Genomic DNA, 20,580 nt, shown 5'->3' with positions numbered 1-20,580 from the left:
CAGCCAGCCCAGCACTTTGTGCTCCTATTGCCTGGTACAGGGTACCTGGAATGAAGTCTGGGCAGGGCTGGGCTGTGCAAACCACGGGGAGACACGGGAGCGGGGCAGGGGGTGGGGGCAGCGGCGGGCATCCAGGAGGCCAGGATTCAAGGGGCCACTTACCTGGAAATCGCCACTGGGGGTGGGAGGGGAGGGTGGGAGGAAGGCATCTTACTTAAAAAAAACCAAAAACCAAAAACCAAAAAAACAAAGGCCAGAGGATTTAAAAATGTAGACAGAGGCACGTGGATAGGTGCAGATGCGTGTGTATCCTGCACACACAACTCCAGCCAGAAACAATTTATCCTCCCTCCACGGTCCACTCGCCAGTTTAGAAAAAGTGCGCACCCCCGCCCCTCCCCACCAAGGCCTTCAGCCCCTCCAGGTCCCCGCCTGCCTCCTGTGCGCCTCTGCAGAAAGCAGGGGCCTCTTGAAGTTCAGACATTAATTACTGAGTTAGAATATTTTTCAGAATTACAGGCATGGCCCCAGGAGATAAGAGGAAGGAGGAGGTGAGCGCGGAGGGGCGGGGCCGCGGAGGCGGGTCTGGAGGCGGGGGCGGCCGCGGGGAGCGGCCCCGCTCCCCAGCCCGCAAGGCCAAGCGCCCCCTGCAGGCGGCGCGGAGAGAGGGAGTGGGGGTTCAGCACCGCGGCCCAGGGCTGGCCCGAGGGGGCGTCCGCGGGAGGGGAGGCGTCTTACCTCCCTACCCGAGGCCTTAAACGTGGAACTCCTGCTAGAAAAACGGTCACGTTAATTAAAACTGTTTTCGGCGAAGAGGCGATAAGACCAAATCCGTCCCCTTGTGTGATTAGGAGGTTTGGTGGCGCTGACTCCCTGGGAGGGAACCGGAAGGGCTGGCAGCGATTCAACGTCGCCCTTCAAGGATGCCGAAGATCTGATGTTTATTAAAAACGGCTCCCACCTATATGTGTAAGGCTAGCCCGTTCTAAGAGAGGAGCTGTATATTTTGGAGAAAATACCCAAAGCTTGCAACACCACCACCTTCCAAAAGGGAATTGAGGAGATGTCTTCCTGAAGCCACGCTGAGATGGGTTTGGAAGTCTCTTGAGTTTTTAGACCGTTTAAAAACGGTTCTGGCGTGGAGACTGGTTTCCCTTTGGAAACCAGTGTCTGGTGGAAGCTGGTATTTTTATAACTCCAGGCTCTCTATCAGATCCTGTGTTACCATGGTTGCTAAGGGGAACACTGGCTTCAAATTTCACATTTCAGTTTGCAGAGCCTGGCTAAGGAAGTAGAACAGTTAGAGGGTGGGGGCTGGGGAGGGGTCTGGGAGTGGTGGTAGGGAGGGGGGAGACTGGGTTTTATCTCGCTGGGGGCCAGGATCCCCAGCTTCAGGGGAGGCATGCCAGCCTGTGGGTATGTGGTGGGGGCTTGGAGCAGGTCAGGGGCATCACACCAGGAGTGCCTTGGCCGCCAACTGGAGGGGGGGGGGGCGACAGCTTTGGAGGGGACAAAACTGTGGGAGTTATTTCGGCAGAGGTTACAGGAATGGTTGCTTAAGCTGGGGTATTCATAGCAGCAGCTGTTGGACCTGGAGGAGCTCTGCAGCTAAACCAGTGCCCAGGGGCTGTGTACCTGCCCCAGGAAGGCTACATTCTCAGAGGAACATTCCAGGCAGGGTCTGTGCCTAAGATTAGGGCTGGAATAAACTGTTCACGGAGGAGGGTTCTCCTGAATTTTCAAGCTTCCTTCCAGCCTGTCACTTCCTGCTTAGTCTTTTTGATCGAGGGTTACAGCAAGAAATTAAAGACGCAAGGGGTTGAGGATTGTTCTTTGCTGAGGTGCCCTCGCCAGATCTCCTGGTCTCATCTGCGTCTGGGCTCCCACCGTCCTGCGTCCCACCTCACCTCATTTTGAGCACTGCATTGTGCAGAGTTACCCTTGAGGCCCTCTGGCTAAGAAGAGCCCAGGTTTATTTGACTTTGCTATTTCAGCTTATTTCTATCCGCACGTGTGTGTAGGAGACCTTTCAGTTCAATAAGGAAGGAGCATTTTTCTCAGCATTTTTTGAATGAGCAAATATATTCTCTTTTATGCCTTCCATAGTGTTGCTCTCTGGCTTCAAAACTTTTGGAGGTTTTCAGTATCCTCTGGCGTGTCCCGGGAGCCAGCGCGGGCCCAGGACTCACCCATCAGACCCATCTTTACCGCACTGACACAGGCGGGCCACATTTATTCTGGCCCCCATGCCTCTGTTCACTTTTCTTCCTGGGGGCCTCTCTCCTTTCTCGCCAATACCTGTCCTAAAGCCCTGGCTTCCCCTCCCCTTTGCCCCCAGCAGCTGCCCACACCTCTAAGGTCCCCCCTGCCCTTCCATTTGTGCAACCCGTCAGCAGTGTTCATGGCTGCTTCATTTCTGTGGATTCGGTCACCGAGCGGGTCATCAGCCCTTTGGAGGAGGATCACTTCACAACTTATACTCCCTCCTTCCAGTACCACTAGGAAACTCTGCAGTGCAGAAGAGAAAAGTGGCATCGTCTCAAACCAAATCACTGCTTCCTGAAGGAGCGGAGAGTCCCGGGCAAAACGTACTTGGGGTTACAGAACTAGGCGAGACCCAACTTACCCGCAGGTACCAACGAGAGACTGAAATGATTTACAAGCAACCCAGAAGAGGTCACGAGGCATTCATACAACCACCTGGCAAAGAACGTGTCCGGAGAACACGCGTAGGCCGCCCTGTGTAGACACGCATTGCCCAGGATGTTACAGGAGGAAAAACTCAGGGCGGGGCGGGGACATGGCGGGAAGTGAACCTGGCCTTGAAGGTGGGCAAGATGTCAGGCAGGAGGAGGAGGGAGATGGGGCTCCGGGAGGAGAAATGCAAGGGACCCTCGGTGGAGCTGTGGTGGGGACAGCGGCTGGAGCCTCAGAGGACTCATGTGAGGCTCTCCAGGAAAGGGGGGCTGTGTTCGATTGTGGGGGGACCCGGGTGCCCAGTTAGGAGACTTGGACAGTGCATTCCGGGCGGTCTGTGATGTGATACTTCTCTGGAGCAATGCTTGGAACACGGTTTGCTTTCAACAGTGGTACACGACAGTGCAGCTCACCAAGGGGCTGTCGTGCATTACTTGCTTTTATTTGATGCCTTAAAGCTGCAGGGTGGGTGTTAGTCCCATATTCCCATGTTACAGACAGAAAGTTGAGGTTCGGAAACATTAAAGAATTAGGTGAGGGGCACCTGGGTGGCTCAGTTAGTTGAGCGCCGACTCCGGCTCAGGTCATGCTCTCACGGTTCATGAGTTCGAGCCCCATATCGGGTTCTGTGCTGACAGGATCTTGGTGTCTCCCTCTCTCTCTCCCCCTCCCCCACTCGTGCATGTGCTCTCTCTCTCTCTCTCAAAAATAAAATAAACATAAAAAAAATTAAAGAATTAGGTGAAAGCCCCACAGGCTAGGAATGGCAGGGCTGGGATTCAAACTCAGGTCTCTCTGGGTCTTCCGGCGGCGCTCTTCCCACAGTGCTCTCTGGCTGCCAATGGCTGCTCACTAACTGCACCTAATATGCAGAGATTGGTGTCTCTTAACCTTGGCTGCACGCTGGAATCACATAGAGGGATGAAATCTTTTTTTTTTTTTTCCCCTCTCAAACCTCATCCCCAGAATGTTTGATTAACTTGGCTGAAGTGGGGTTGGAGGGGCGGTCTGAAAAATTTTTAAGTTTTTAAAAGCTCCCCAAGGTGCAGCAGGGTCAAGAGTCCCGGGTCGCATGGGGAATAATTTCAGATCTCCGCTCCCCTTAGGGTCCATCGGTATCCTGGGCACAGTGGACCTTGGCCTCTTCTGGCCATAGTGGGCCCTGCCCCGACCCCAGCTGGGTAGCTGAATGAGGCCCCGTCTCCCGCTCTTGGGAAGGGAGGAACAGTCCCACTGGAAAGGTACCTCCGAAGAATGTTCTGCTCGACTCTCTTAGCCCTGTGAAATAGCAGAGGATCTCCACCCACACCCACTTCATCTCAGCCTTTTCCGAGGTCAGATTTCCCCTGGAGCCAAAACAATGTGAGCAATTGAATGCACGCTCACGCAAAAAGTTGAAAATGTGGCTCTCTCATTGTTGCATGGGGCAATTTCATTTCCTGAGAAGCTGGACTTGCTGCCCTCTGTGTTCTCCTCCCCAGCCTGTGCCTGCCGGCCCCTTCCAGGAGCCCAACCGGTTGCATCCTTGAGGGTGGGGTGTGTGCCCGTCGGAGACACCCCTCAGAGGCACCTGCCCCCTCCCTGCCCTTCCTCTGGAAAAGGCAGGGAGGGGCGGATGGGGTTTCTGGGGCCTGGAGGGAAGGAGAGCAAGGGAGCCAACCATAGGGAGGGGGTCAGAGGGAGGTGCAGAGGGATGAGAGATTCCTGGCACAGGGCAACCCCCTCCCTTTCTCCTTTCCTCCACTCCTGACCTCTGGCTATGGCTGCCAGACTCAGAAGAGCGCAGGAGGCTGGGAGTCACGGGTAGAGATGGGCTGGGGGATCGGAATGGAGACAGAAAGGCCGAGAGGGAGTGGGCGGAAGCAGGCCCCAAGTACATGGGGAAAGTTTGCTCAAAGGAAACAGAAGTAAGGGGTTAAAAGCCACCCCAGCATTCCCTGCCAGAGGAATTTTTGATGAAGCTTTTGAAGCAAGGTGCCCAGGGAGAAGCCTTCAATGGCATCTCGGAACAGTTTGACAAGATCACCATTGGGTCATAGAGGCGACAGCAGAGTGGAGCGAGCCAAGAGTGTTGTAGGGTCAGGAAAAGGGTGTGAGGAGAGGACCCTCCCTGCCCACCCCCCACCCCCCCGCCCCCAACCAATTAAATGGTTGGCACGTTGGCTCCAGCTGAGATGGGAGATGACGACACCCTTAGCTCAGGCCACAAACACTAATTATACCCTCCTGTGTGGGGCCCTGGCAGTCACAGTTTGGCTGAGGGCCTCAGCAGGATGAAGGGGTCCTTAGAACGCTCCTGGAAAACAGCTTGAGGGATGCCTTACCATTTCTTTGGGCCTTCTTTGATTTCATTCATTAACATTTTTCAGTTTTCAGTGGGTAAGTCTTTTACTTCCTTAGTTAAGTTCATTCCCAAGTATGTTACTCTTTCTCATGCTACTGTAAAGTGAACTGTTTTCCTCATTTCCTTTTCAGGTATTTTGTTATCATAGTGTCGAGAAATGCAGTTGATTTTTGTATATTGATTTTGTGTCTGGCAACTTTACTGAGTTCATTTATCAGTTTTAACTTTTTTTAAATTTTTTGGTAGAATCTTTAGGGTTTTCTTTTTTCTTTCTTTCTTTCTTTCTTTCTTCTTCTTCTTCTTCTTCTTCTTCTTCTTCTTCCTTTTTTTTTTTTTTTTTTAGAATCTTTAGGGTCTTCTATATACAAGATCATGCTATCTGCACATGGAGACAATTTTGCTTCTTCTTTTCAATTTGGATGCTTTCTATTTCTTTTTTCTTGCCTAGTTGCTGTGGCTAGGACTTCTAATATTATGTTAAGCAGGAGTGTTAAGAGTGGACACCCTTGTCTTGTTCCTGATCTTGGCGTGGAAGATGTAATATTGTTAAAATGTCCAGACCACCCAAAGCGACCTACATATTCAATGCAATCCCTATCAAAATTACAGTCGCCTTTTTTAAAGTAATAGAACAGACAATTCTACAATTCATATAGAACCACAAAAGATTCACATAGCCAAAACAGTCTTGATACAGTTTGAAAAAGAACGTGTCAGGAAGCACTACACATCCAAATTTCAGAATATATTCCAAAGCTATGGTAATTAAAACATACGTATAGACCAATGGGACAGAATTGAGAGTCCAGAAATAAATCCATGCATATGTGGTCGACTGACCTTCTGCAAAGTACCAGGAACACACAATGGGGAAAGGATAGTCTCTTCAACAAATGGTGCTGGGAAAACTGGATATCCACATGCCAAAGAATGAAATTGGACTCTTACACCACACACACACAAAAATAACTTCAAATGTATTAAAACTTCAGACCTGAAACTGTAACTTGTCAAAGAAACCCTAGGGGAAAAGCTTCATGACATTGGTCTTGGCAGTGATTTCATGGATAGGACATTAGAAGCACAAAAGCAAAAACAGACAACTGGGACTACATCAAATGAAAAAGTTTCTGCACAGAAACACACGCACGCACGCACACACACACACACATCACACACAACAGTGAAAAGCAACTTATAGAATAGGAGAAAATATTTGCAAACCACATATCTGAATGGGTTAATTTTCAAAATATATAATACATAATACCTGGATTGAAAAAAATGAGCTAAGGACTTGAATGGACATTTTTCCAAAGAAGACATACAAATGGCCAACAGGCATATGAAAAGGTGCTCAATGTCACTAATTATCAGGGAAATGCAAATCAACACTGCTTCACGTCTGTGAGGACGGCTATTACTATTAAAAAAAAAAAAAGACAAGTGTTAGAGAAATAGCTATTCTGAAAGACAGTTAAACAAGAAGCTAAAAATAGAACGACCATATTATCTGCAATCCCACTCTGAGTATTGATCTAAAAGAACTGAAATCAAGATCTGGAAGAGACATTAGCACTCCTGTGCTCACTGCGGTAGCCAAGATGTTGGAACAACCTACATGTCCATTAACAGACGAACAGATTTAAGAATGTGGTATACCCATACAATGGAATACAGTTGAGCCTTGAACGCAGGGGTTAGTGGCACTGACCCCCTGTGCAATCGAAAATCCACATATAATTTTTTGACATCCCCAAACTTAACTAATAGCCTACTGTTGACCAGAAGCCTTACCAATAACATAAACAGTCAATTAATGCATATTTTGTATGTTATAGGTATTATACACTGTATTCGTACGATAAAGTAAGCCGGAAGAGAGAAACTGTAAATTACTAAGAAAATCCTAAGAAAGAGAAAATACATGGACAGAGCTGTACTGTAAAAACTCGGGATGTAAGTGGACCCCCAGGGTCCAAACCCACGTTGTTCAAGAGTCCACTGTACTATTCCACTTTATAAAAGAAGGAAATTCGGCAGTATGGGACAGCCTGGATGAACCCGGACGACATTATGCTAAGTGAAACAAGCCAGTCACAGAAGGACAAATACTGCATATTTCTACTTGCACAGGGCATTTAACATAGTCAAACTTGTAGAAGCGAAGAATAGAATGGTGGAAGCCAGAGGCTGGGAGCAGAAGGGAGTGTGAGCTGCTAATCACCACGCACAAAATTTCTGTTATGCCAGACGGATAGATTCTAGAGATCTGCTGCGTGGCGTTGTACCTAGAGGTTAACAATAACTGTAATGTACACTTAAGAATCTGTTCAGAGGGTAGGCTACATATTAAGTGTTCTTATGACAATAACATTTCATTAACATTAAAAACATTTAAAAAAGAGGGGCACCTGGCCGGCTCAGTCGGTAGAGCATGTGACTCTTGATCTTGGGGTTTTAAGTGTGAGCCCCACGCTGGGTGTAGAGATTACTTTAAAAAAATGTTAAAAAACAAAGAAAAAAAGAGCTCACGAAGCAAACGTGAGCAGTAAACAGGAGGGCAAGGAGGTTCCTGCACCTTCCAGGCACCAATTATACCCTTCAATCACTTTGAAAACCACCTTGGCACAGCCATTTGCGCTTAGACAATGAAAAGTGCTCACTGAACATGATTCTTCTCCATCCCTCAAAGAGAGATCTGATCGGCCCATGTTATTTATGGCAAAAACAGAATCAATTCCACGATGGCCTATTTGGCTTCCGCTGTGTAGCAGGCGCTGGGCTAGGGACCGAGGAAAGAGAAAGGTGCTTCATGAGGCAGGAGCAGAATGTCAAGAGCAGAGAGAGACTCCAGCAGTCAGACCTAGATTCCGAAGCAGACTCTGCTGTGTGGCCCAGAGCAAGCTGCCTGACCTCTCTGTTCTCTAGCAACCGGGGATGATAATCTTCAGAGTTAAAAGAGAAAAGAATGCATCATGTGCTTGGGACCAATGCCTTTCACTGTGCTGTTATCATGACTAAATACTAAATTGCTAAATAAATTAAATACTAAATTACCCAATACTAAAATACTAACTAAGGCACCACGGAAAGGCTGGAGCCTCAAGGATGGAGTGCAATGCCTTGTTCTTGGGAGCTGTCCCTGTGCTCTGCTGGGGGTGGGGGTGGGGACTTCCCAGAAGAGGGGACTTGGGCTGGGCCTGGGAAAAGGTGTTATGGCCATGAAGAGAGAGACTCCAGGGATGGAGTCCAAGGTCTCAAGCTTGAGTAACTGAGAGAACAGTTAATTCAACTAGGTCAGAGTGTGCAAGGAAAGGCCCAGGGACTCCCTCCAGGGCAGGGTGCCTCTCAGAGCCCTCGGTGGCCTCCAGTCTGAAGGGGCTTTGGGGCCAAGCGCACACTCAATCTTAAAGGGGCGTGGGGGTCAGTGAGCCCCAGGTCCAGCGAAGGTGGCCTCTGTGAGCTGAGGACCCCAAGGTTGTGGTAGGGCTGTGATGATTTTCTTCCTCTTAGGTTTGTGCTAAATGAGACTTTTCACACCAAGACAGCCCATGGGTCTGTGTTTTATTCAGGAGCTAGAGGAAAGGGGAGGAGGAGAAGCCATGGAGGTGTGCAGAAGCAGGGGATACAACGGGTGGCCCATGACTGTAAGAAAAGGCAACTGGGTGAGTTCTGGGGTTGCTGCCTGGCTGTGAGGGGGCAGGAAGTAAGGGTCTGGGCCCACACCAGGACCTGGACTGTGCAGGAAGGCCTTGGGGAAGAGCTCTGGCCACATCTTCTTGGAGGGGCTTGAGGCATGACCTGGATGTGTCTAGTGGGCAGCCGGCAATGTGGGCCTGGGGTGGTTCTGGGAATTGGGAGGACCCAGGGTAGGGGTGGGCCCAGTAGATTGGGGGTCGGCCATCTGCATGGCTTCAGGGGAATACCCTAAGCTCTTCCACGGAGAGAGAGGCAGCAGCAGTGGCTTTGACTTCTAGAAACTTCTTAGAGCTGGCCCAACCTGCTTTGGGAATGTCAGTCAGGCCTAGGTGTGAGTGTGTGTGTGGGACAGATAAGGTAGGGGAGGCAGCAACAGATTCTGCAAATTCAAGTGTCTATCTCCAGGGAGCTGGCAAAGGCACAGGGCCCCCCTTCATGCCCCCATCTTTTCTTAAGGCCCTGTTTTAGGGAAGCTAAGTTCTCTATTTATTGGAAAGAGCCCTAGATTGGTCGATGAGAAGCTCCAGGCCAGCTCTGGCACTGACTGGCCCTGTGTCCCTCTGGGAAGGGCTCTCAGCCTCTGTGCCCCTTTAAGATTGGGCATGTGCCCAGTCCTAAGTCAGCCTGGAGGACACCCAGCTCTCTGAAAGCCACCGTGCCTAAGAACAAGTCCCTTGGGCATTTCCTTCCACACCCTGACCTACTTGTCCTGGTGCTCTTAGCACCCACTCCACACCGTGTCTTTCTCCCTAAACCCCTTCAGGGCCAGCAGCATGATCCCGCTCTACAGGTCAGGAGCCAAGGCTCAGGGCAGGTGAGCTCTCTCCTGAGACGGAACGGCCGAAAACCGGCAGAGGCAGGATTTGAGCCCCGGCCTGGTGCTCTTGAACCACCTCACCGTGGGCCCCGAGCAGACAGCTTGGAGTACGGGGCTCCGGTTTCCTCTTTTCCCAAAACGGTGAAAGCCACAGATGAACTATTTACTCTTCAACTTTACCGTGAGCGTGGCAGGCACTTTTGGGTTTGTGACACCGTCCTGAAAGGTTTCATGTGCCCAACAAGCGTGCATTAGGGGAAGCTCCTCGGTTTCTGCGCAGATCTCCTGGCACCTTCCGGATCTCACACCCGAAAGTTCGCGCTACCTCAGGCGGTGTTAGAAGCGGCCTGGCAGCCAGGGCCGGCGCTCGGCTGTAGCCCTGCCTCCTGCTGCTCGGGGAAGCAGGTGATGGCAACACCAGGAGGTGCCCAGATCACGCAGAGGGAACGTGTCGGGGCAATCCAGGTCACTGCCCTCGAACAGCGCTGCTCCCTGCCTTGAGCTGGGCTGCCAGGGGCACAGGGCAACTCAGGCAGGGGTGGGAGGACCCCAAGAGGCCATCCTGCTTCCAAGAGGGCCGCCTTCCAGTCACCCCCGAGGGATGGCAAACGCAAAGCTATGGCCTCTCGTGGTGCTGCGTTCAAGTTTGCGACGCTTTGAGAACGACACACGGTTGGAAGAGGCCGTTTTCTGATTCTGAGAAAGAACTCTGAAATCAGGCGCGTTCGTTAAGAAGTACGTCTGGCTACGAGACTGACGGGTTTCCAAGGTGCCCGGGGGAGGTCCGCGTGCTCTGCTCTAGCCAGCATCTGCACCGCCTGGGGCGAGCACCCTGCTCCCTAGAAGTGGATGCTTCCCAGACATTCACAAATACCCCTTCCCTTCTCTTACACTGCTCTATTATCTTCTTCCTTTCAAAAACACAAAAAATGTCCCTTGACGTCACCCCTCCCCTGTAGGTGACAGGTTCCTCTTTCCCTGTTGCCTTTCACAGAAACACTTCTCCAAAGACTTGTCCGCACGCACGTCCTCACCTCCACTGACTCCGCAGCGTGGCCTCACGTGGCGTCCGTGCTCGCCCCACTGACACCGCGGGCCCCCGACCTCCTTGTTGCTAAACCCCGGCCGCTTCTCTGGCTGGTCGGATTGACCCCCCCTCCGCCGCTCCCGAGGCTGCTCCTCCCTAGGTCCCAGGGCCGCTGCTGGGAGTGGGAGGGGGCAGCACATGTGACGGGTTGGCACCAGCTCCCGGTGGGATGATTCTCAGCCCTCCTGGAGCCTCCTCTGACCCGCGCCCTCCTGGCTGGCCTTCCCGCCTCCTGGCCACTCCTCCATCTACCCCCACTCCGTGGGTCACCCCATCTGGTCCCCCGCCTGGAGCACCAGGTGCACACTGTCACTTTACACGACGCTCAAGTCCATGTCCCCAGGGATCCCGATGGCTTCCTGATCTCCAGACACTTCTATCTGAGCAACCGCGGGACAGCTCCCTGGTGACGACGAGGTCACCCAAACAGAAGAAAACGACTCCTGGTTTTCATCCCCACTGTGTTTTTCTTCCAGGCCTTCCCATCCCAGAAAATGGCGCCACCAGGCCGATGAACCGGGAGCCCACGTCCCTTCCTCCTTTCCCCGAAATCTCACGTCAGCAGGTCCCGTCGGTTCCAACTCAAAAACATAACTGGAATACAGTCCCCCTCCACACCGTCACGGATGGGTTCCGAGCCACCACCCTGTCACCAGACGACACCAACGGCCCCGTAAGGTGCTCCCAGCTTCTGTGTTTGTCCCTTCCAATTCTGGCCCCCGGGCGTAGCCAGGGTGACCTTCTGCAGTGGTAGGGCAGGCCGCCCCTGACCTGTAGCTGGTAGGGCAAGGCCACCCCTGACCTCTTGCTTCTCAAAAGCTTCTCGGCAATTCTTGTTTATTTCTTTTTTTTAGGTGAAACTTAGAAGCAAATAATTCAACGGCAAACCAATCCAGACCAAAGATCTACTCATTCAGTTCATACTTCCTGGAGGCCTCCTCCCTGCAGGCAGCGTTCTAGATTGTGAGGTCTGAGTTAACAATCCTTCCCTTTGGACGGCTCTTGCCCTTTATACAAACCGAGTAAATTACAGCCTGGCTTTCGTAAACAGAAGCCCGGGGACTTACGTTTCTCTTTACCAAGCGATTGATCGCGCGGTAAGTGGTACCGGCCCCGTAGCTTTCCCCGGGCATCCGGGTTTTGCTTACAGACATTCCAAGGTGACGTTGTCGGCGCCGGTCGCTTACCTCCCTGAGGCAGGTGTAGATGGGGCAGACGAGCACGCGGAAGGGCTCGCCCGTGCTGCTGCGCATGGTGCCGAACACCTCGCACAGGAAGGTGATGAAGCCAAGCCAGCGCTCCACGTCTTGCTGCTGCAGCTCCTCCCGCACCGTGAAGTCCTTCTGCGGAGGCACAAGAGACCGGGTCAGCCTCGCCAAGGTCAGCCTGCTCAGCTGTAGCACCTACTGGCTAAGGGCTAGTCCGAGGCAACTGGTCAACCCCATGCTTTCAGTGGCTGGAGGGTGACTGCTGGGGACTCCAGAGCCACCCCGACCTGCGTCCACAGCGCCTCTTCCTCAGTTTCCAGATTGGGGGCCCGTCAGCCTTGCCTCGCTGACCCCAATAGCGAGGTGGGGGAGTGAGATGAAGGCGAGATGACACCTCTCCCAGAGTCATCGTCTCGCCCATTCCACCCGCTCTGGTTAACCTCCAAAGCACCTTTGGAGTCAAGTACCCTAACTGTTCATATTCGATCATCACAATGATCCCATGAGGTAGGTCCTATTATTGCCCCATTTTATAGATGGTGAAATGGAGGTTAGAGAAGTTATCCAATTTGCCCATGGCAGAGCTGGGATTTGAACCCAGATCTGCCTGCTCTGGACACCAAGCTTTTCTTCCTCTTCCTTTTTATTTTTATTTTCTTTTAAAAGTTTTCAGTGTTTATTTTTGAGAGAGAGAGAGAGAGAGAGAGAGACAGAGGGGGAGGGGCAGAGGGAGAGGGAGATAAAGTCTGAAGCAGGCTCCAGGCTCCGAGCTGTCGGCACAGAGCCCCACGAGGGGCTCGAACACACAAACGATAAGATCATGACCTGAGCTGAAGTCGGACGCTTAATTGACTGAGCTACCCACGTGTCCGTAAATGTTTGTATATTTTTGAGAGAGAGAGAGGGAGAGAGAGTGCAAGTGGGGAAGGGCAGAGAGAGAGAGGGAGAGAGAGAGACGGGGACAGAGGAGCCGAAGTGGGCCCTGCACTGAGAGCAGGGAGCCCAGAGGGGCGGCCTGGTGGTGTTTTAGGTACCTGTGAATGAATACATGACTTTGCCCACCACCCTAGGCCTATAAAGGGCCCTGGACTGCTGTCCTAGAAGTCATGAATCTTTAGGTCATTTCATTCTCATTAGCCTGTGTTTGTCCCACTATATCCTTATGTGGTCAGAGCAGAGGCAGACATTAGTGTTTCAATGTTCGAATGGGAGAGACTAAGGCTCAAAGAGGTTAAAAGACTGGATCGAGGTCACTTAGCATTGGAATCTGAGTAAGAACCTCCGCCCTACCATTGCTCTCGAAATACTGGCCTGAAGGCTCTCAGCCTTGGTTGCACGCTGGGGTCACCTGGAGGAACCTGGAAGCTACAGATGTTTGGGCTCCGCTGCAGAGAGGTTTGTGTCGCTGGCCACGGTGGGGCCAGGACCCTGGTAATCTGTGAAAGCCTCCAGGTGATTCCGTTGTGCAACCGTGGCTGAGAACCACAACGCCCGGCCTTTATAAAGTGCCGACCTGGGAGTCAAGTCGGGGCCCTCTATCAGTGCCTGAGTTATCCTTTCCCCATCTCCCAGAAAAATGCCTGTGCAGGCGGACGTAGAAGAAGAAATCCCCACGACAACACTGAGAAGGAAGATAACAGTTCACCAACAGACTCCTCACCAGACTCGGGAGGTTGACGCCAGTAACTAAAATGCTGTCGTGAAGAAGCTCTCTTTGCCCGGGGCAGCTTAGCCTCCTCCCCAGAAGACCAAAGTCAAGGGGTAGATGGGCAGGCAGCTTGGCCTTCAGCCGTTCCCCGTCGGCCCCTGGCTGGTAGGCAGTCTGTGGCTGCTTTCGCACCCCGTCCCGCGCACCAGGGCAGCTCCTACCAGCACTGCTCTTGCCCTGGTCACTAGGGATTCAGGGGCCGAAGGCACCCTGTGTCCTCAGAGGCGCGATACTATCAGGCAAAGCGCTCTCAGTCAGGAAAAGGCTTGGGGCTGTGCATACCAGAAGCCAGAGTTTAAAAAACCGATCACATCTGATCAAAGAACTACAGCTTGACTCAGTTTCCTCCTGGTAATCAGTGGCCCCAAGAGAGGATTCTGTTTGGGGCTGGCAAAACGCACTAGGAATCTGAACACCTGCTAAATACTGGAAATCACACCTGGGGTGTGCCATGAAACCACCCACAGAGAGGAAGACTCGACCGCTGCCACAGCAGACATCGAGAATTCCAAGGATGAGCCATACGGCTAACCCCAAAACCAAACTGAGCCTCTGTCATTCAAGGGTAAGGGAAGAGAAAAGCAATGTGCTCTCTATGGGAAGAGCCTGCACCGCAGAACAGGGGCTCGCTACCCTGAAGGCCTAATGGTAATGCATGGCTTTGAAAATGAAAACAAGGTGCCAAGAATAAATAAAGTTAAAAATTCAAGTACAAAACATGGTGGGCTTTTAGGTCCCGAAGGGCAATAGCATGGGTTCTGTGACAGGTGGAGGGGCATTCACAAGTGGGGATCACGACTCGCTAGAAGCCCCAAGCAGCGAGGAAGTGTTAAGATGGGAGCCAGCGTTCGGGTGGGAACCGAATGGGAATGAGGAACACAGTGGCGACATGGGGACGTGAGGTGAAGGCAACAAAGGACGGAATGGGTTCTGCAGAAAACGTCGTACGTAAGACAAACTTGGAAAACAACTAGAAAGCTGAAGATGGATGAAAAGGAAATGAAAAAGGAGAAGACTGAGTGGACGGATGTCTCACCTATGAATTACAGAGGTTTTCAAAAAGGATCCCAGAATAGATGGGATACAGAGACCAGAGCGAAACACTTTGAGTTGAAAACCAGAAGTCAAAGAATACACTCTTCGGGTGGAAAGGGCGCACGGCGTTCCGGAGCCCCACCATTGATACTTAGCAGGAGAATTTTCTTTTTTAATTTCAAGAAAAAGAAAAATTCTAAAAACAGCTTTGATCGGGGCGCGGGGGGGGGGGGGGGCGGGGGGCGGGAAACAACCCTAGGTTTCTTACAAAGGAACAAAAATGTGGTTGGCCTTACACTTCTGTATTTGATGTTAAAACTCAGAGACACCGAGGCAACATCTTCGTTTGTTTGAGGGGGAAAAGAACACACAGAGCGCCGAGCAAAAGCAGGAGAAACGCATCTTACATAAGTAAATGTTCTTCAAAGTCCTACCTACGTGCTTAATAAGGAAGGAAATTCTGACGCGTGCTACAACACAGGTGAACCTGGAGGACATTATGCTAACTGAAATATGCAAGCCACAAAATGACAAATACCGTATGATTCCTCCTCCACAGGTAACTGGAGAAGTCGAAATCACAGAAACAGAAGGCAGAATGGTGGTTGCTGGTGGCTGGGGAGAGAGGGGACGGGAGAATTGCTCGATGGGTTAGAGTTTCAGTTCCGTAAGATGAAAAAGTTGTGGAGACTGGTTGCACAACAATGTGACCATAGCTAACATGATGGAATTGCACACATATAACCGGTCGAGATGGTAAATTTTACTTATGTGGTGTTTTCTGTTGCCGCAGTGAAAAATCATTTAAACATGTAAAAGCTTTCTTAAGAGCATGCCCAGACAACAAAATTTAGACTCAGCTTGAGGAAATCAGAGTAGAGCAGGACGAGAAGTGAAAACTGAAACGAGGTAGACAGACTGATGAAGTTAAAATAAGTAATTATAACTTTGGTTGTAAGATAGAATCAAAAGCCGGAAACAGTCCTTGAAAGAGAAGCTATTTGATCTTTAAACGAAATCTGAATAAGAATCTTATAGTAGTGGTGATTTAATAATCTAAGATTAAATTACTGAAGACTGATAAATACTGGTAGAAAGGAACAGAAGACTGTAAGGCATACACATTTCATAATTTAGACCCGAAGGATTCACAAGCTATTGTGTTTTCCTTAAGTACGGTAAACATAGAAATAGAAGTTAAACTATGACTTTGAAAATATTAAAAATAAACACTAGTAACCATTGGCCACACTGAAACAGGATATATAAAATAAATGGATGGGTAAAAATAATGGTGGGAAAATAAAAATAGAATGAAAACACTAGTAAAATCAAAGTAGTTTTCAAGACAACAATAGTTAAGTAAAATAAAAAAGGTTTTATATATATATATGTATAATTACATTCATAATAGATAACAAGAAAGATTATATACTACATAGCATCGACTCAAATACATAAAACAAAATCTCTTGAAACATAAGAAAAAAAAAGAAGAACAGTATTTGGAAATGAAACCACCAGTATTCCATGGCTAATGGACAAAATTCAATCACTTAGATGGTTTCAATAATGTAATTAATAAGACTAAAGGGAAACTAGCCTCATGTAAATTGTGATTCACTACAAATTTCCAAGCACAGAGATTCTATTTGGGCCAAGAATTAAGAGCGATAAAAGAACAGCCAATTACTTGGGTGTTTAAAAATAGTCTCCTAAAGAAAGATGGAATGAAGAGATCCTCAAATATATGATAATAGATTAGGAAATAGAGAGTTATAAACACTTGCGGGATGTGGTCAAAGCTATAATGAAAGGTAAGTTTATAGTCTTAACTATTTGGGCTATTCAAAAGAGGAAGCAAATACATCATCCAAACCTATTCTGTCCAGTATGGTAGCCACTCGTGACATAGGACTTCTGAGTGCTTGAAATGTGGTCATACAAACTGAGATGTGCTGTAAGTGTAAAATAGAGGGGAGATGTTAAAGACTTAGTATCAAAGAATGTAAATGTCTCATATTTAAAAAATACCAACTACATGTTGAAATTTTGGATATACTGGGTGAAATATGTTATTAAATTCGAAATTACACATGTGGAGCAGGCTCCTGGATGGCTCAGTCGGTTAAGCTGTCTGACTCTTGATTTCGGCTCAGGTCATGACCTCATGGTTTATGGGATCAAACGCCACGTTGGGCTCTGTGCTGAAGCATGGAGCCTGCTTGGGATTCTCTCTCTCTCACTCTCTCTCTACCCCTCCTCTCCCACCTCTCTCTGTCTCTCTCAAAGTAAATAAGCTTTTATTAACAAGGCTCTAGTAACTAAGGAAATATATGAAAGGACGTAATAGAGATAAAGCCCAAAACTAATTAATTAGAAAACAGAGAAAGGAAATTATGTAAAACCAAGAAAGAAGAAACAGAAATAAAGCAGAAATACAGTCAAAATATTAAAAAAGATATACAGTAGATAAAAATGTAATAAAAGCTATTTACAACGCTGCGCTGATGATTTGGGGGAAAATGATAAAACAGGCGATGTTAAAAAAAATAAATATAACCACACTTTACTTAACATAACCACACTTTACTTAAAAAATCAATAAAAAAGTCAGAAAAGATAAAAATCATAAAACAAAATGAAAAGTTCTGAATTTGGAGGTCTCTAAACTTATGATTTTTATAGGTAAGTTGATTCAAATTTTCAAAAAATTAGATAGCTGCTCTGCTATGTTGACTGATCTAGAACATAAAAAGATAAGTTTTTCCAGTTTCCTATTACCCAAATCTCAGGATAGTATATTACAAGCAAGCAAGTCCATGGGCTTATCTCTCTGATGTGAGTTGATGTGAAAGTCCTAAATGAAATGCTAGTAAATAGATCGTTATAACCAAGTAGATTTTATGCCGGAAAGGCAAGGACGATTTAGTATTAGGAAATCTATCAACATAATATATTACATCAATAGGCCTAATTAAAAAATTGCAGCAACGTCCATGACCCTTGGAAGGAGATAAAATGATTTGATGTGGTTATGCGTATGAAAAACCCAGGAGAACCCTCTAATAAAGATTCGAATTAAGAAGACAGTTTAGCCACTAATTAATTAATAAGAGTATTTAGACCCAAAATTAATAAACAAAAATCAACAGCTTTTTAAAATAAGATTAACCAGTGAGATATTTTAGTGCACAAAAGCTCATTTTTTAAAACAACAAAAATACTTAACTAACATTATTTAGAAATGTGCAAAATTTCTACGAAGAAAATTGCAAAACCAAACTGAGAGATTCCGGACAGTCTTCAACAAATGAAGAAACACACAATATTCCTTAATGGGTAGATAGCATTATAAAGATAGTGATTCCCTGTGAAATAATTCACAAGCGTAACTTTGGTTTGTACTCCATATTCCAATGGGAACTCTTTGGAGGGAAAAGGGCTTAAAAAAATAATCCTAAAAGTAATTTGAAAGAGTACAGGAGAAAAGCTAAAATCAGAACCATCAAATTTGCAAAGAGTCATACGGGTTTTCACCTATCCTAAAGCTTTAATTCGAAAGGGTGTGGAACCGACATAAGAATGGATAGTTAGATCACATAGCTTAGAAACAGATTTGGTATCCATAAGGATTTATCACATGGTCCCCAGAGGACCACAAATCAGTGGCAAAGGGAGCATTAGTCACTCAGGCAACAGTACAGGTACAGCTGTCTAAGTACGGGAGTTGGGGGGGATAATACTTTAGAGTCTCCCTTCACACTGGGCCCTAAAATGAATACCAGATGGAATAAAGAGGTAAACCTTCAAGAAAAAAAAAAAAAAAAAAAAAAAAAGAGACAAACCACATGAATTTGAAGAAAATTAGATCGAGAATAAAATTTCTGGATGGAGAAGGGCTTTCCACATTAACACAACAAAGGAATGCATCAAAATATTACAAACACACTTAGAAGGCAATTAATAGTCTGGGAAAAAAGTCTGTAATAAATGTGACACAGGGCAACAGTCAGTCTATAAACACCTTGATCAAATTTGTAATACAAGTACTAAATCCCTCATGGACGAATGGGAAAAGGCCATTAAAGGATAATTCACATATGAAAACATAAATTGCTGATAAATAAATAGAAACAAATTAATTAAGTCTCAGTAGCAATCAAATTCATGAAAATACCATTTTTTTCTACCTTCTATATTAATAAATTAAAAACCGGTGATGGTCAGTGCTGGTGAGGATGCGGTGAGATAGACATTCATATGCGTGCTGTGTAAATTGGTTATACGTTCCTAAAAAGATCTTAAAATAAGCCTTCAAAGTGTTCTTATTGTTTGATTTAGTGATTGCACTTGGGGATAATTATCATAAGGCAGTATTAATAGTAACAGGAAAAATAAGCTTAACAAGCACAAAAATTCAACAACCTAAGTATCCAACAATAGGAGAATGATTAAGTAAGCGATAATCCTTGCACCCATTAAAAATTATGTTTATGAGAAGTTTATAACACCATGGGAAAATGGCTATATAACGTTAAGTGAAAAAACCGAAAGCATAATTGCATGTAATTGCATGTAATCGCATCCACAAATTTTTTGAAAACATTTTTATTTATTTTGAGAGAGGGAGAAAGAGAGAGAGTGTGAGTAGGGGGAGGGGCAGAGAGAGAGAGGAAGAGAGAGCCGGCTCAGTGCCGTCAGCGTGGAGCCCGATGCTGGGCTCGAACCCATGAACCGTGAAGATCATGACCTGAGCCGAAATCAAGCATCAGATGCTCGACTGACTGAGCCACTCAGGTGCCCCGTGAAATTTTCTTTGAAAGGAAAAAGATGAGAAATATCCAAGGTGTAACAGTCGTTGTTTCTCAACAGTGGATTTATGGATGACCTTTGTTTTTTACTTTTTATTACTTCCTGAATGTTTCTATTTTTCTGTGAACATTTTGTTTTATAATCAGAAAAGCAGTTCCTTAGGAAGAAATTGGCAGGTTGTGACCCTTTCCCTTGATTTTTTTGACGAGGACAGCGGAACTCCTGGAGCGTTCTACAAGCTAGCGTTGACTCTCACTGGAAGGGTGGGGAAATGCGTTGTGAACATGCCCAGCTCAGAGGCCACCGAAACCCAGCTGCGTGTCTTCTCTGGGCACACATGTTGTCGGCCGCCGGCTTTTCCTCTGAAACAAGGCGCTCTTTTCTGCCAACCGAAATCGGCCGTCCCCTGGGTCTCAGCTCTGCCTTCAACATCGGCCTCTTGCATCCAGAACCAGCAAGGGGCCTCAGATTGGTGGCAGCCATTTCAAAGTCTGGTATTTGGCTTCAGGTTCTCATCTGCCTGGCAGGCTCCCTCCCAGCAACCCCTAGTGCCTTTCCCCAAACTTTAAGGCTACCATTTAAGCCCTGTTTCCTGCCTAAAACTATTTATTGACGTACTGCTATTTCCTGCACCGGCCACATCAATAAGCCCTGAAAGCCATTCAGTGTCTCAGGTTTCTCAAGGCATTCTGGGAAATTCTTCCCCGCTCTGGATAACCACATGAACTCTGGCATGATAGAGTCCTGTGGTCAAGCCCAAAACAGCTGCGTACAGGCACAGGGGGGAGACACCCCCGCCCCCAGGCAGCCACAGCACTGGGGAGATGCCATCCTGAGCGAGGGGAGGGGTAAGGCATAAGGATCACAGTGTATTCGGACACTTCCTGAAGTCCACGGGCGGCCCCACCGCTCCCTGCAAACTCACCATCATTCCCTTCTCCTTCTTTGAAAACAAACGACCCGGGGAAATGTGCCCATGCACACTCTACACCCCCAGTGACTCCGGTTTGTTTCTGGGCAGAGAGGTGGCTGGGGCTGCCATCTCCCCAGCGGGGAGGAGAAAGTGCACTCTTATTTACTTCTGGCAGGAAGTTTCTTTTTCCTGGAGAGGCTGGGATGAGACGTGGGAGGGACAGGCATTGAGGAGCTGGTGACAGCCAGCGGCAG

General features: G+C 48.0%; 1 protein-coding gene across 9 annotated transcripts in view; it reads right to left on the bottom strand.

Annotated features, from left to right (window-relative positions):
- CTIF (cap binding complex dependent translation initiation factor) overlaps positions 1-20,580 on the bottom strand; it is a 293,053-nt gene that overhangs the window by 28,275 nt on the left and 244,198 nt on the right. For 8 of the 9 annotated variants that reach the window (XM_053902678.1, XM_019464103.2, XM_019464106.2 and 5 more), the window contains one exon: positions 11,835-11,990. The exons of the other annotated variant lie outside the window; for it this stretch is intronic. In XM_053902678.1, coding sequence (XP_053758653.1) covers positions 11,835-11,990 — 156 coding nt within the window. The remainder of the gene's footprint in view (positions 1-11,834; positions 11,991-20,580) is intronic. 9 annotated transcript variants of the gene reach the window in all.

Source organism: Panthera pardus, unplaced genomic scaffold (assembly GCF_024362965.1).
Source record: "Panthera pardus isolate Hobbes unplaced genomic scaffold, ASM2436296v1 HiC_scaffold_15, whole genome shotgun sequence".
Taxonomy (NCBI): domain Eukaryota; kingdom Metazoa; phylum Chordata; class Mammalia; order Carnivora; family Felidae; genus Panthera; species Panthera pardus.
The sequence above is the reverse complement of the archived record's forward strand: the minus strand, read 5'-3'. Positions and strand labels throughout refer to the sequence as shown.